Genomic DNA, 12,906 nt, shown 5'->3' on the forward strand with positions numbered 1-12,906 from the left:
AAACAAAATACACAAATTGTTTATATTGTTAATTAGGGTAATGTTCTACCTCAGTAATTCCAAAATTAAAAAGCTGCAAGCGAAATTGTGCACAGAAATAAAATTGGTTTGTAGCTTCGTTTGTTGCAGGGTGGGGGTGATGAGAAGGGTAAACACAAAGTCCCAATATAAAACTACTAATAGGTTAGAGTGCTGAAATGCCTAAAACAGCATTCTACTATGTGACTTAGTCACAGTACATTGCTGCGAGTTAAAACAGGCAAGGCATCAGCCAGTTAATTTTTCCTTGCAACAGAAATATGTCTTCTTCTGTTCTGGAACAAGTTTAGTTAATTAGGACTAACTTGGTTCCAATCAGTATTTTATGTGGCGCTTTCTCCATTTTGCTCTAAAAAAGCTTTGATAGCTGTCATAACTCCAAGGCAGCAAAGGAGACTAACAATGAGCAATTGAAAGGTTTCTAAATGTACTAGTGATCACAAAAAAGAAATAATGATTTAGTGAAATTCTTCCCACAATTGTAAGATTTTTTTTATAGCAATCCTAACTCCATAATTTTCAATGGTTCTGTTCTAGCATCTCTTCTTGCACATTGTTGCTGAATAGAAAAGAAGACCCCTGATAAACACATGTTAAATGAGAGAAGCAGCATCTCTGAGCACAGATGCTTTCAGTTAAAAAATTGTTAAACCAAAATGCCACTGCAGCACAGTGCTGCCAAGTTTGTACATACTGATGGTAGACCACTTCTTTGGTGAATGCAAAGGGGGAATCTGCTAACTGCTAATTTGTTCTGTTGATGTCTCAGCAAAACTCTAGAAATAAAAAACCTAAATGGGATTTAGGTATCAAGTAGAAGGAGCTAAAATTTAGAACGTGTGTGAAGGCTTTATTCACTATTCAATTTTCATGTCCTAATCTGTGGAATCTTAGTATGAAGTTGAATAGATTTCTATCTATACAGGATCTTGCATCATGGTAAGACATAAGTGTTCTTAAAGCACTTCCCTAGTTATGCCTCCTAAAACAAAGTAGTCTCATAAGCATGGTCAGCTGTCAGCTACTTCTGTCAAGAAGCTAGTAGGTTTTTTTACTATGAAATAGCTGGAATGGGGAATCTTAGTACAGCTGGTTCCCTGTTAAATGATGAATCATATCCATCCTTTGAATAAGGAGCTGATGTCCCCTAAAACACTCTTCTTCTACACTACATATTGCTATGTAAAAACTGAAATAAAATGGCAACAGGGTCAGGGAAATAAATGCTTCTCTGTGCATCTCACACAAGAAACACTTACTGCTAATCATAATTATGGGTGTAATGTTGAAGTGTAGCTGTTACCAACAACTGACAGACTCAAGTAGCTAAGTGAGGGCTTTCAGTGACATCTCAGTACTACCAAATAAAATGACAACAGTTACAGCAAAAAAATTTGAACTGATTTTTTGAAAATAATTTACTAAAATATACAAGTACATTTTCCTTTTCAGTATAAGTTACATAATTGCATACATTTTTAGCTCTTCCTAGGTGCTTTTGGTAATAAGGCAGCAGCAGTGGGCTGACGACTAAAACCTTCAGCATTGCTCTGTACACAAGGAGTCAGTGCAAGGATATATTTTCTAGCAATATACATATTTACTGAATACACTGAAGATGAACCTAATTTTTATTTGATACAGCTCAAGCAAAAGTGGACTGTAGTGCAATTCTTGCTTATGGGAAAAGAAAGCCTGTATAGTAAAATATAAATTAAGGATGCTCAAACCACAATTTGTTTACTGGAAGCTGTTAATGAAACATTTAACTTAACCACAACTATTTGTGCTTCATTAAAAAAAACAAACAACTTAAGTTATAAACTAAAACCTTATTTATAAAAGTTCTCTGCAGAACAGTGCTTACTGCAAGACATACAGTGCTTTGGTGGTAGAGCTTCCATGTGCTATCATGGAAAAATGTTTCTAGAAGAAATAATTCTCTTACAAATCAACAGCTTCCTGACAAAAGGGAACTGGCAACTTTGAAATGCTTGTTCCCTTTCTCTGTGAAAGAACAAGCCCTGACAAAGGAAAACATGTACTGTGTTAAAAGCTATTGTGGCACAAAAATCAAAACTGGCCCCTGGGCAGGTTCATCAGTTCAATACCTATATTGTCTAGTTCAAGTTTATTCAATGTGGCCTTAACAGGCTGTTTCAGATTACTAGAAGAGGAGTACTCTGATCATTTCCTTCATCGGTCTTGGTTCAAGTCAGTGAAGCAGATGCTTCTAGTCTAAGTCTTCTTATTAGTAGTATAAGGATCAGAATAATGATCATGCAAACTTCTTCTTTGTAGCAGTAAACCGTTCCATGTACTACAAACAACAAAAAAATCTATTATTTTTTTCAGAAATTAATAGAGGATTCAAAACTACTAAAAGCAGCTGAGCTTCTGCTCTCAGACTCAAAAACAGTCTGCATTAAAGCACATTTTTAAATGCCGGGCATAGCTATTAGAGCTTTAATTTCAAACAAAGACACCCCCAAAACATTTCTGGCATTTGCTGCAATTCAGATTAATGGTCAGATCTCCAGTGTTAACGATGAACTAATATTAAATACTCAACAAATGCTGTATAATTCAAAGCATCCTTTATTTTTTGTCACATCTAAGTGAAGACACGCTTGTCATTATTAGCTACTCTTCAAAAGATGCTGATGAAAGAACACTGACCCTGAATCCTACAAGGAAATTACCTTTGAAGAACTCCTGGAGACGTTTTCAGAGGTTAGTTATGAATCCAGTGGCTGTGACACCACCAACGGACTATTTGGTGCTTTTATTCACCAGCATAAATGCTTAGTATTCTGAGTAAGGACTTCACCAGAAGTTTCTTAAAAGAAGACAAAATACCCCAAAACAAAACAAAACAAAACACAAACCTTGTCATAACCTTCCAGTTCTCTGAGTTTCTTGATTTCAAAAAGGTTGCCTTCTACTGCAAGCAGTGAGATCTGGGAATCACTGAGGATACTCTGAGGCAGCATGTTGAGTTCTAGACAATTTTCTTCTAAACGCAAGACTTTGAGGCGTGGACAGTGGGAGATCTGCATCGAGATCTGGGAAATCTTGTGAAATAAAAAGAAAAGAGAAATGGGATTAAAATGGTAGTGATCAATAATTATTAAGTGATCTGTTTCCCACTTACACAGAACAACTACCATATTGTAAATATAAGGTACATTAACAGCAAGTACTTAAAAGCAATGCATAAGTAACAAATTATCAAAAATCAAAATAACTTTTTTTATTCCATGATGACAAGCAACCTACACATATCTTTATCACATTCCTACTCAAGAACTGTTCAAATATTTTTCTGCGTGACTAAATTCAGGATTTTTTTGTTCATCAAATCAGGCAGTTGATGTATTGGTACAGAAAATGTAGTTATGATTCCTCATTTGAGTTGTGTCCAGGAGATGTCTTTTAACTGTAAAGTTTAGATGGTCTCATCTTATGTTCCATGGCTGTACTAAGTCCTAAATCTACATTCCCACAACACCTCAGTTACCAGACCTGATTCTGATTCAAATTGAGTTCGATAGCCTGCAGTTCTCCCACAGTGTCGGGGACATTTTGGATCTGGTTTTTTGAAAGATCTACCACATCCAAATGGCGAAGACCAGAGAGTTGTGTGGGCACAGTCCGAAGCTGGTTTCCAGAAAGGCTCAGGGTTTTGAGAGCTGAAAGTTGTCCAAATGCAGCCGGTAGCTGCCTCAAGTGATTGCCATTCAAGTGTAGTGTTTCCAGTTTTTTCAGTTTACACAGCTCCTCAGGTAAAGCAGCTAGAGAAAAATGACAGAAAAACGTATCACCTCAAGAGCAGTAAGCATTCATACCCATTTAATTCAAATGAGCTTCTGCAGGGAGAACAGTGCTATATTAAGCAATTTCTCACTACTGAATTCCTCCCCAATTTCCAGTGAAGGCACAGATCCCTGCACAGAACCTTAAGCCCACAGACAACATGTGCTTTTTAAACCATCATCCATAAATGTATCAAAAATAATCTGCAGACAAGGCAGACCTTCAAATCACAGTGTGAAATCACTTCAGTTCTGAATATTTTAGCCTGTCAGTTACAGTCTTTACTAACTTAAGAACTAAAGTTAGGCCTTACTTCTGCCAATAACACTTGAAATACCACAAAATTTACACATTTGCCCTTTAAAGGTATTACTCAACTTATAGAAGTAAGTTAGAGACTATTCATACTGTGTCATACCAGCACACAAACACCACCAGGTAAGGTCTGCTGGCATCAATTCATCTCTCTTTACACCTACACATGTGCATAACCTCTAACACTCCTGAGCTGCACTATAGAGTCAATCAGGTTTGTAAATTATCTTTGTTCTTTCAAAAAGCCAGATAATACATAATTAATGCATAAAACCCCTAGTTTCCTCATTGTAGTTTTTCCATAATGATGGATGTTTGTTTAACAGAAACAGTAACAACAGCTGAATGGCCAGCAACACTGTCTACATGTCATCTTCATTACCTGTTCTCTAGGCAAGTACTAAACCATCTGGCACTGTTAAATCCTCAAGTCAGATTAAGTCACAGCACAAAACCTCTATGGGTTTAAGTACTCATGTGTCATTGTAAAATTGATAATACACTAAGCAGCAATATTCTAGTTTTGTAGAATTTATGATTGAGAGTTTTTCATCCTGTACAAAAATTCCAAAGATTTCTGTTTAGGTGACTAAACTCCCCATTTACATCTTGTGAAAGTTAAATAATTAAATTTAGTTTTGGATAGAGAAAATTAGTTATTATTTTAAAAATCAGTGGAGATATTAATTAGCAGGCATACTCAGTTTGTTGTTGTTTAGAGCAAGGCTCTTCAAAAAGGAAAATTTTCCAATGAGAGGTGGCAAGAGCTCTATTTTGTTGTTTGACAAGTCTATTGTCCTTAAGTTGCTTGTTAGCTTCTGCAGATCTTCAGGAAACTATTGGGGGGAAAAAGATACAGTATTTAAAGAGTTAATACAAATTTGAATGTTCAAGTCATACAGATAAAATTTTAATTGTCTCACTGTTGCATACTGTCATATGTATCACAATGTCCAAGCACCACAGTGTGATTAGCAAATTTGTTTATCACATATTTTTTAAAATACTCTATAGCCAGTTAATAACTCTATATTTTAGCAGAGTAGATATGAGAATTTTTCTCCTGCTTTCCTTTTTAAATAACTATGTATACCATTTCCCTTATTCTTATTTACATCCTGTACCATTTTGGTACTGAGTCTTGGCCCTCAGGTGAATAAAGAAAACCTGACAATCACCATCAAGGAGTCCTGGTGAATAAGCCAGTGGTTTGATCCTCCTTTGGCTTGACAGAGAAAAAGTGAAGTGAGGAGGTAGGACAGTGGAAGAAGATATGTTAGAAAAGGCTTGGAAAGTTACTGTAATATAGAGTTATTTTTGGCTATCCTGTGAATTGTTGCTTGGCTTATGTTTCCACGACATTCTGGCTTTTTCTGCAGTTGTGTCTAAGTTAAGATAATTTCCAATATAATAAACTTTCAGGATGCTTGCTGCCAGCCCAATGAACAGCCTGTACAGACTATTCATATGGCTATAACTAAATATAGCATAAGCACCTAAATGTGACAAATTGTGGAGTATCTTTCTAAGTTATAAAATGGTTATAAAATTCATATTTTTCCCCTCGAGTTTACAGCCATTTTCTAAAAGCACAACATCATAGCTAGTATTTTTTGAGCATATGTGCACTGTAAAGCATACGCTGATACAAGTGCCCTGACAGATAAATCCTCAATCAGAAGACAAGGCAAGCAAAAATGGGAAAAGCAAAAACAAACTTGAAATATTTTTCATGACTGCTTATAGGAAATACATGTATGCAAGTGCATTACAACCACAAGTGTGAATTTCTCTCTGAAAGTGTCAATCATACACACAAATGATTCATGTTTCCCCTCCCAGTACATTACCTCAGTAAGTCCCTTTCCCGTTAGCTGAAATACACCAGTTTTCTGTGCTGTCTCCAGGTGGGCTTTTAGTGCACTATTTCCCATCCTAACAGTTCTCTGCCAAGCACACGGCGTTCAAGTGATGGTGTCAGCCAGTTTTACTCTGTGCTAGAGAACTGCAATCCAAAGTCTCTGTGATAAAGCAAATTAAAAAGTCATTTTTTGTAGTGCACTGTCCCCAGCACTACAAGCATTCTGACACAATGAAGCATTTTTTCACTGCTTTGTTTTCATCTCCCTCATAACTAAAACCTGGAAGTATAAAGGTTTACCTAGGTTTACCTAGATTAAGGTGTATTCCTTACAGCAGTTTGATTACTGAAACTATGCAACAAGCACAGTCAAAACTAAGTGAGAAAACTGCACATTTCTGTATTTTCCCTCTTTCGAGGCCCCGCGCCTAAGGAGATTCTCCACGGAGACGGGTTGTGATTTCTTTGGCATCTACCAGCGCTGGCCTGCCGACACAGCTATTGTTTTATTTGGGCTTTTTTGAGACCTTTACCCTATTTAGAGAGCGGACTCCTCTGCCGTGCATATCAGCAGAGACACGACGCCCACCTCCGTAACCCCAGCGGGGTTAAATCCCAGGGCGCACGGGTCACAGGCCCGGGATTAGTGCCGGGCTCGCACCGGGCGGTGGGCAATGAAGCCTGGGGGACAGCACGGAAGCAGCGGCGATGGGAGACGCGCTCCCCGCCGCCGCGGGCCCCCCGGCAAGCGGCGAGGCCAGCCCTGGCCCGCAGCAGGCCGCGCTCCCCCCGCCCCAACCCCGCCCGGCCGCTCCGGCTCCGATCCCAGCAGGGCCGGGAGCCGCCGGGCCCGGCCCGGCCAGGCCCAACGCACCTGTCCGGGCGCCGCTGGCAGACGCTCCGCGGCGGCGGAGCCCCGGCCCGTCCCCCGCGCTCCGCCCTTCCAGAACCGCCGCTCCCGCAGCGCCCGCCCGGAACCGGACGCGTGTCAGCGCCGTTCCTGCCACGCCCGCCATGGCGGCCTTCAAGCGCCCTGCGCTCCTGCGGGTCGCCGGGCGTTCGTCCGCGGCCGCCGCCAGGCTCAGGCACAGCCTCCGCCCCCTGCCCTGCGGGGCGGGCGAGCCCGAGCTCAGCTCCGATTCCGAGCTGGATGGCGATGACGAGCTGGAACTGGAGCTGGAGTGTCTCAGCGAGGAGAGCGATGGGGAGCAGGGCGCCGGCGCGCCCCGGCCCTCGCAGCCCTCGCAGCCCTCGCAGCGCTCGGCGGTGGCCGCGCTGCTGGAGCGGTGCGTGGCGGCGGGCACCGTGAGCCAGGTACCGCCGGCACGGCGCCGCGGGTAGCGCTGCTCTCCTGAGGAGCTGGGCCATGTTGCCGAGCGCGGCAGAGAAACAGCTTTAAAACTACTACAAGTCACTATGGAGCGTTTGCCCGGTGCGTTCGTGCTGCTGATTGCATTTTTCCTGTTGTCTTACTTTCAAAGGAAACCTTGGATTTAACTTGCAGAAGAATGCCGTGCTTTGCAAAATTCGCAGAGATGGAAGAAATGGTAAACGTGGAAGCTGAAATTAATGAGGTACAGCCTTTACTATTGTCGGTGTACACTCAACACTTCAATACCTGGAGGTAATAGAGGGCCCTGATGAAATATCAGACTGCCACATGGCATGTTGTTTCATGTTACGAGGGATTTGTTAACAGTTCAGCTGTTTAACAGTTGGCACTTTTTCTTCCCAGTGGACTGAGTTGTCATAAAGAAAATAAAACTATGAAACAAAATTTTAAGATGTAAGTAGAAGGATTCAGTAGGCTGCACCTTTGACTAAGGTGTTACCTGAATTTTTTTCAAGAAACTGAACAATAAAGGATAATTTGTAGTTTACTTCACTACTCAAAAATGTGTCTCTTTGTAGGCAATTTTGTTGGTTAGCAGGCAGTAACCTCAGACATTTCGTACTGCTTTAAGCGAGGCTGATTTTAGGCTGTCGCCTTGTACTTTGTAATGTTGCTTTAGACACTACACAGACTATGAAACTGCTTTGTAAGAGATACAAGTAGGAGAGACATGGGTTTGAAGGGTAGACTATTCAGTGATTAAGGAATTGGCAGGAGAAGAGCACTGGGCACAGCAGAAGGATGGGATGCCATCCAGAGGGACTGGGCAAGCTTGAGAAATATGCTCCAAAAACCTCATGAGGCTCAACAAGACTAAATGTGGGATCCTGCACCTGGGTCAGGGCAATCCCAGACACGAGTACAGGCTGGGAGATGAACTCATTGGGAGCAGCACTGTGCAGAAAGGAGTTGGGGGTTTCTTGTGGATGAAAAGTAGGACCTGACCTGGCAATGTGCCCTCACAGGCCAGAAAGCCAACCACATCCTAGGCTGCATCAAAAGCAGTGTGGCCAACAGGGCCAGGGAGAGGATTCTCCTCTTCTGCCCTTGTGAGACCCCACTTGAAGTGCTGTGTCCAGGTCTGGGATCCTCAGAGCAGGAGAGAAGTGAACCTGTTGGAGCAGTTCCAGAGGAGAGCCATAAAGATTATGCAAGGGCTGGAACACCTCTCCTACAAAAACAGATTTAGAGAGCAGGGATTCTTCATCAGCCATCTGGTACATAAAGGGGGCTTAAGAAAAGCGGGAGAGTGACTTTTTCCACAAGCAGAAAATGCTAGGACAGGGAGCAATGGGTTTAAACTAAAATAAAAGAAATTAGATTAGATTAGATTTTAGGGAAAAAAATCTTTACTGTGATGGTGGTGATACACTGGGACGGGTTGCCTAGAGAAGCTGTGGATTCCCCATCCCTGAAAGTGTTCAGGGCCAGGTTAGAGGGGTCTGAGCAACTTAGTCTGGTGGGTGATATCCCTACCCATTGGCAGGGACTTGAAACTAGATGATTTTTAGGGCCCTTTCAATCCAAGCCATTCTATCATAAGTTCTGCAGTTTAGGAATGAGTTACAGGATCTGTCTTTTCCACCACAAATCTCCAAATCATTTATGTTTGTCTTTTTAAACAGCCTTTTTTTTTTATTGACCAAAAAAGTCCCACCTAGTAGTAGAAATTCTCCAGAGAGCAGGGCAACATGTTCCTGTGCTGATGCTCACCCTCTTTCACACACATGCTCTCCCTATGCTGCTGCTTTCTCCTCCACCCCAGGAGAGTCAACAGTGTCTGGATAAGTATGTTAAAAATGCCTTTTCATTTGATGTTATTGCTGTTGTAGATAAAACTGAAAACTGAAATGCTGCAGTTGGAGAATGAGACAGCAGACATTACTCACCATTTTTACTTAGGTAAGTGCAGTTGTACCGTAGGAAAACCAAGAGTCTTAAATTGGCAGCAGAATAATGTTTTATCTGAGTACATGACACTTCCAGAAGTTATTGAGCAGTCATCTCTGAATAACTTGTTAGAGTTGGTAGGTGTTTTATTAAGACCTAAAGCATGTTTCCATACTAGTTGAGCTTGCACTCTGCTGTCTCATAGAAGGTCCATGTGTAACTCATTCTCCAGAAAGGTGTGGGAGGTGTGGTCAGCTCCCCAGGGTCAGTGCATCATCAGTTCTGAGATCATCAGTAACCATTGACCTGCATGTGCTACTCTGCTTCTTTTCCAGAAACTCAGTGTATGGCTGTTGCATCTCTGTCCTCCCAAACTTGCTACATTTTTAATTTAGCAATTGGGGAGCACGTGCATTGATTTCTCTGTTATTGCACATTTTGTCCACTACAATTTTATGTGTGCTTAAAAATATTCTAGCTTGCTACTGTTGTGCTAGACCAGTGAAATCTGTCATGATACTTCACAGTGCTATGGTATGGTTGACTTTATCTCACAGAGAATTTGCTTAGAGCTATAGATAATGTAAGCAATTATATCAATCTCTAAAAAGTAGGTATTGTGACTGAGTCACAAATGCTGGTACTAAAATCATACATGCTCCAAGAAAAGCCATTCTGATTAATGTCCCTTGAACGTCCACTGCAGTAGGTCAGTATTTTCCTTTCTGTCTTCAGGAGAAATCTTTCTCTTGTTTTAGCAGGACAATAGGTTCAACTTTGCAATTTTATTTTATAGGGGAAAAGTGCGAGATTTTGCAAGATATGAACAGACACCTGGAAGCCATACTGAAAGAGAAGAGGGGTCTCAGAAAGAGGTTGCTCAAACACAGATGTCAAGAAAGCCTGCCTATTGAGGCTACTTATCACAAGTAGGTACACAGAAAATCCTTTTTCTTGTTTGCAGGAGGCCCAGTTAATTTGAACTAACAGACAGTAAAAATCATATGTTTTCAATAGTTTTCCACTGGTAGACATTAAAAATGGTAGCAAAACCTCATCTAAAAGTGGGTAGTTTACTCATTGGTAAATTAACAGAAAGGAAGTGATACATATTTTATGAATATTTACTGAGGTTATTGGTCTTGTCTTTAGAAGTCTACAGAACAAGTTGTGATGTATTGTTTTAAACAAATGTGCTACATGCTGGGTTTGTTATGCTTCTCCCAAGCAGGAGTTGTTACTTTAGCATTGGGTGTCTTTGTTCCACTGTTGCTTGCTTGGAACTAAACATGACTAATTCCCAGACGTGCATAGTGCATGTTATAAAAGTAAAGTCCTTCTTCTTACAGTCTAAAAATCTAGCCCAGGTACTGAAGGAGTTTACTTCTGTAATTCTTGCCCTGCTTGTTGCTAAGAGTCATACAAGAAGTGTGATTGCAGAAAAATTAATTAGATCTTTAGGAACTTGCATAAAGCTGTAAAAGGGGATTAAGAAAAGCAGGGCAATGAAAAAGAACTTTTAAGTATTAGATTTTTGTTGTTTAGCACAACTCTTGAGCTCATTTTTGGTTACAGGTCTATGGTAGAGTTGTTGAATGAGGCTGTGACGTTCATTGAGAAGCTTGAAAGCCATTTGCAGTCTGTGAGAAGCATCCCTCAGGTGCCACATATGATGAACAACATGGTGAGTAGTAAAAGAATTGAGCATGCTGTCTTCTCCAGCATGAAAAATGCAGTGCTGTTTGGTTGTTTAGGTTACTTCTATGTGCTGACAGGATGTATAGAGACTAAATCCACCCCTTTTCTGTTTCAGGACACCACTTTGTCAAAAACAGAGGTGCTCATGATTGAATTGAGGGAGCTGACAGAGCAAATACTGAAATGGGAAGAACTGCAGAAAGAAGTGTATTCTAACAATGTATGCAATACTGCTGACTTGGACTTTGGCTTATCTTTAACGAATCCTTTTCCTCAACTTGGATGACTACTCAAAGAACTACATTCTTAGACTCTTCTGTGAAAACTGAAACATAGGTCTCTTTTAATCCTACAGAGTCTTTGTAGGTAGTTATATTTCTGTTATTAAGTAACAGTTCTCCAACTATTTACTATAAAAAAGGGCAATGCTCATAGGAAGATAGGCTACTGAGAAACCTGTTAAAGAGTTCCTTTCTGGAATAGTTTGATAGGGGTCCCTTGGAGCCTATATCTTCAATGGAAAATTGTTTCAATTTTTTTTTGCACTTGCTATAGTATCTCAATTCATTTTTGTAAGCATCTTGATAAAACACTGTATTTTGTATGTTGCCATAAAACTTTAATAAAAGCACTAGATTTCAAAAGGTCAGTTTCTTCAGCTTTTAATTTTGTTACAAAATCCTATAATTAAAATTACGGAGCAAAGTCTTAGGTCCAAGCTTATGCTTCTATAGGAGTTCCAATCAAGAAATTAAATAAGTTTTAAATTACAGTTTATTATGACTGATGTGGTTTTGTGGGAAAGCAGGAAATGGACTTGCTAATATATGACAGATCTACTGATTTGGAAACCATGCTTCAATGGTAATGACAAATATATTCTTCAGATTCTCTTTTTCTGTTGTTTGCCCGATTTTCAGTGTCCCACTTAGAAAAAAACTCTTGTTCCATGAGTACGATTGACAGTTTATCAAAACCATTGATTGTCCCATTTTGTAGCCCTCATGCTGAAATAAGAACATTTTGCTTTCTCAAAGTAACCACTGGGTGGCTCAGTAGCACAAAGTTCACAAGTTTATCTGATTATTGCATATAAACTTAAAGTAGAATTGATGAAGAACTCTTTGGCTCTTTGTTGAGCACTCTCTATTAAAACTTACTTGTATTTGGTCTATTTTATATTTAAACTTTTCTGAGAATCTCATTTTAATCTTCGCAACCATTCTGCAGAGTGTGAATGCAAGTTAACAATTTAACAATTCTCTAGCATACTGTGTAAGCTATACAGTACAGCTGTTGAGGAACATCAGCTGATGCTCCTCTGCTGCTGCTGAGAAAAGTTAAGAGGATAGAAACAATTTGAATTAGGTTTAAGCAGAATGTCACTAGATAGAATCTAAGAATATAAACTGGTGTTTGAGTCCCACAAGCATTAATGGGATCTTTGTGTCAACACTTGCTATACATTGTTACAGGATTTGAGTCCAAAGTCCCATGTCATTGTTTTTTCAGATGTGGAAATCAAGGAAATCAAGGCCACACAACTGCAGAGAACCTGACATTTTTAATAAAAATGCCTTGCACATTCTGTGACATGGGAGAAAACAGAACAATAGATGATCATAGGTTGGACTCAATGAGCTGGGTCTTTTCCAACCTAGTTGATTCTGTGATATTTGTAAATCAATGTCCTCTATACATATTCTAGGCTTAGACTCTCACCCTCCGTGTCTTACAGTGATGATTTAGATCAGGCACATTAAAGCTGTTGAAATTTAATTTTAAATTAATTTTAATTTTAAAGCACAATTTAATAATTTTAGAACACAAAGAGTTACAATGAACAAACTGACTACAAAACATTGTAGTCAGTTTGTTCATTGTAACTCTTTGC

At 40.1% G+C, this 12,906-nt stretch overlaps 2 protein-coding genes across 2 annotated transcripts; one reads left to right on the forward strand and one right to left on the reverse strand.

Moving 5' to 3' along the window:
- Positions 1-1,439: 1,439 nt before the first annotated feature.
- LRRC57 (leucine rich repeat containing 57) lies at positions 1,440-7,000 on the reverse strand. The gene is made up of 6 exons (XM_063159110.1): positions 6,906-7,000; positions 6,021-6,191; positions 4,871-5,006; positions 3,565-3,833; positions 2,928-3,113; positions 1,440-2,359 (listed from the first exon to the last, which is right to left on the reverse strand). Exons 2-6 carry the CDS (start codon positions 6,102-6,104, stop codon positions 2,318-2,320), a joined length of 717 nt encoding a protein of 238 aa, XP_063015180.1. The 5' UTR covers positions 6,105-6,191; positions 6,906-7,000; the 3' UTR covers positions 1,440-2,317.
- A 45-nt stretch (positions 7,001-7,045) lies between these two features.
- HAUS2 (HAUS augmin like complex subunit 2) lies at positions 7,046-11,661 on the forward strand. Its single transcript, XM_063159109.1, has 6 exons — positions 7,046-7,345; positions 7,513-7,605; positions 9,257-9,326; positions 10,111-10,243; positions 10,890-10,998; positions 11,128-11,661. The coding sequence occupies exons 1-6, from the start codon at positions 7,046-7,048 to the stop codon at positions 11,296-11,298; spliced, it is 876 nt and encodes a 291-aa protein (XP_063015179.1). The 3' UTR covers positions 11,299-11,661.
- Positions 11,662-12,906: the final 1,245 nt, after the last annotated feature.

This window comes from Melospiza melodia, chromosome 6 (assembly GCF_035770615.1).
Source record: "Melospiza melodia melodia isolate bMelMel2 chromosome 6, bMelMel2.pri, whole genome shotgun sequence".
NCBI classification, from domain to species: domain Eukaryota; kingdom Metazoa; phylum Chordata; class Aves; order Passeriformes; family Passerellidae; genus Melospiza; species Melospiza melodia.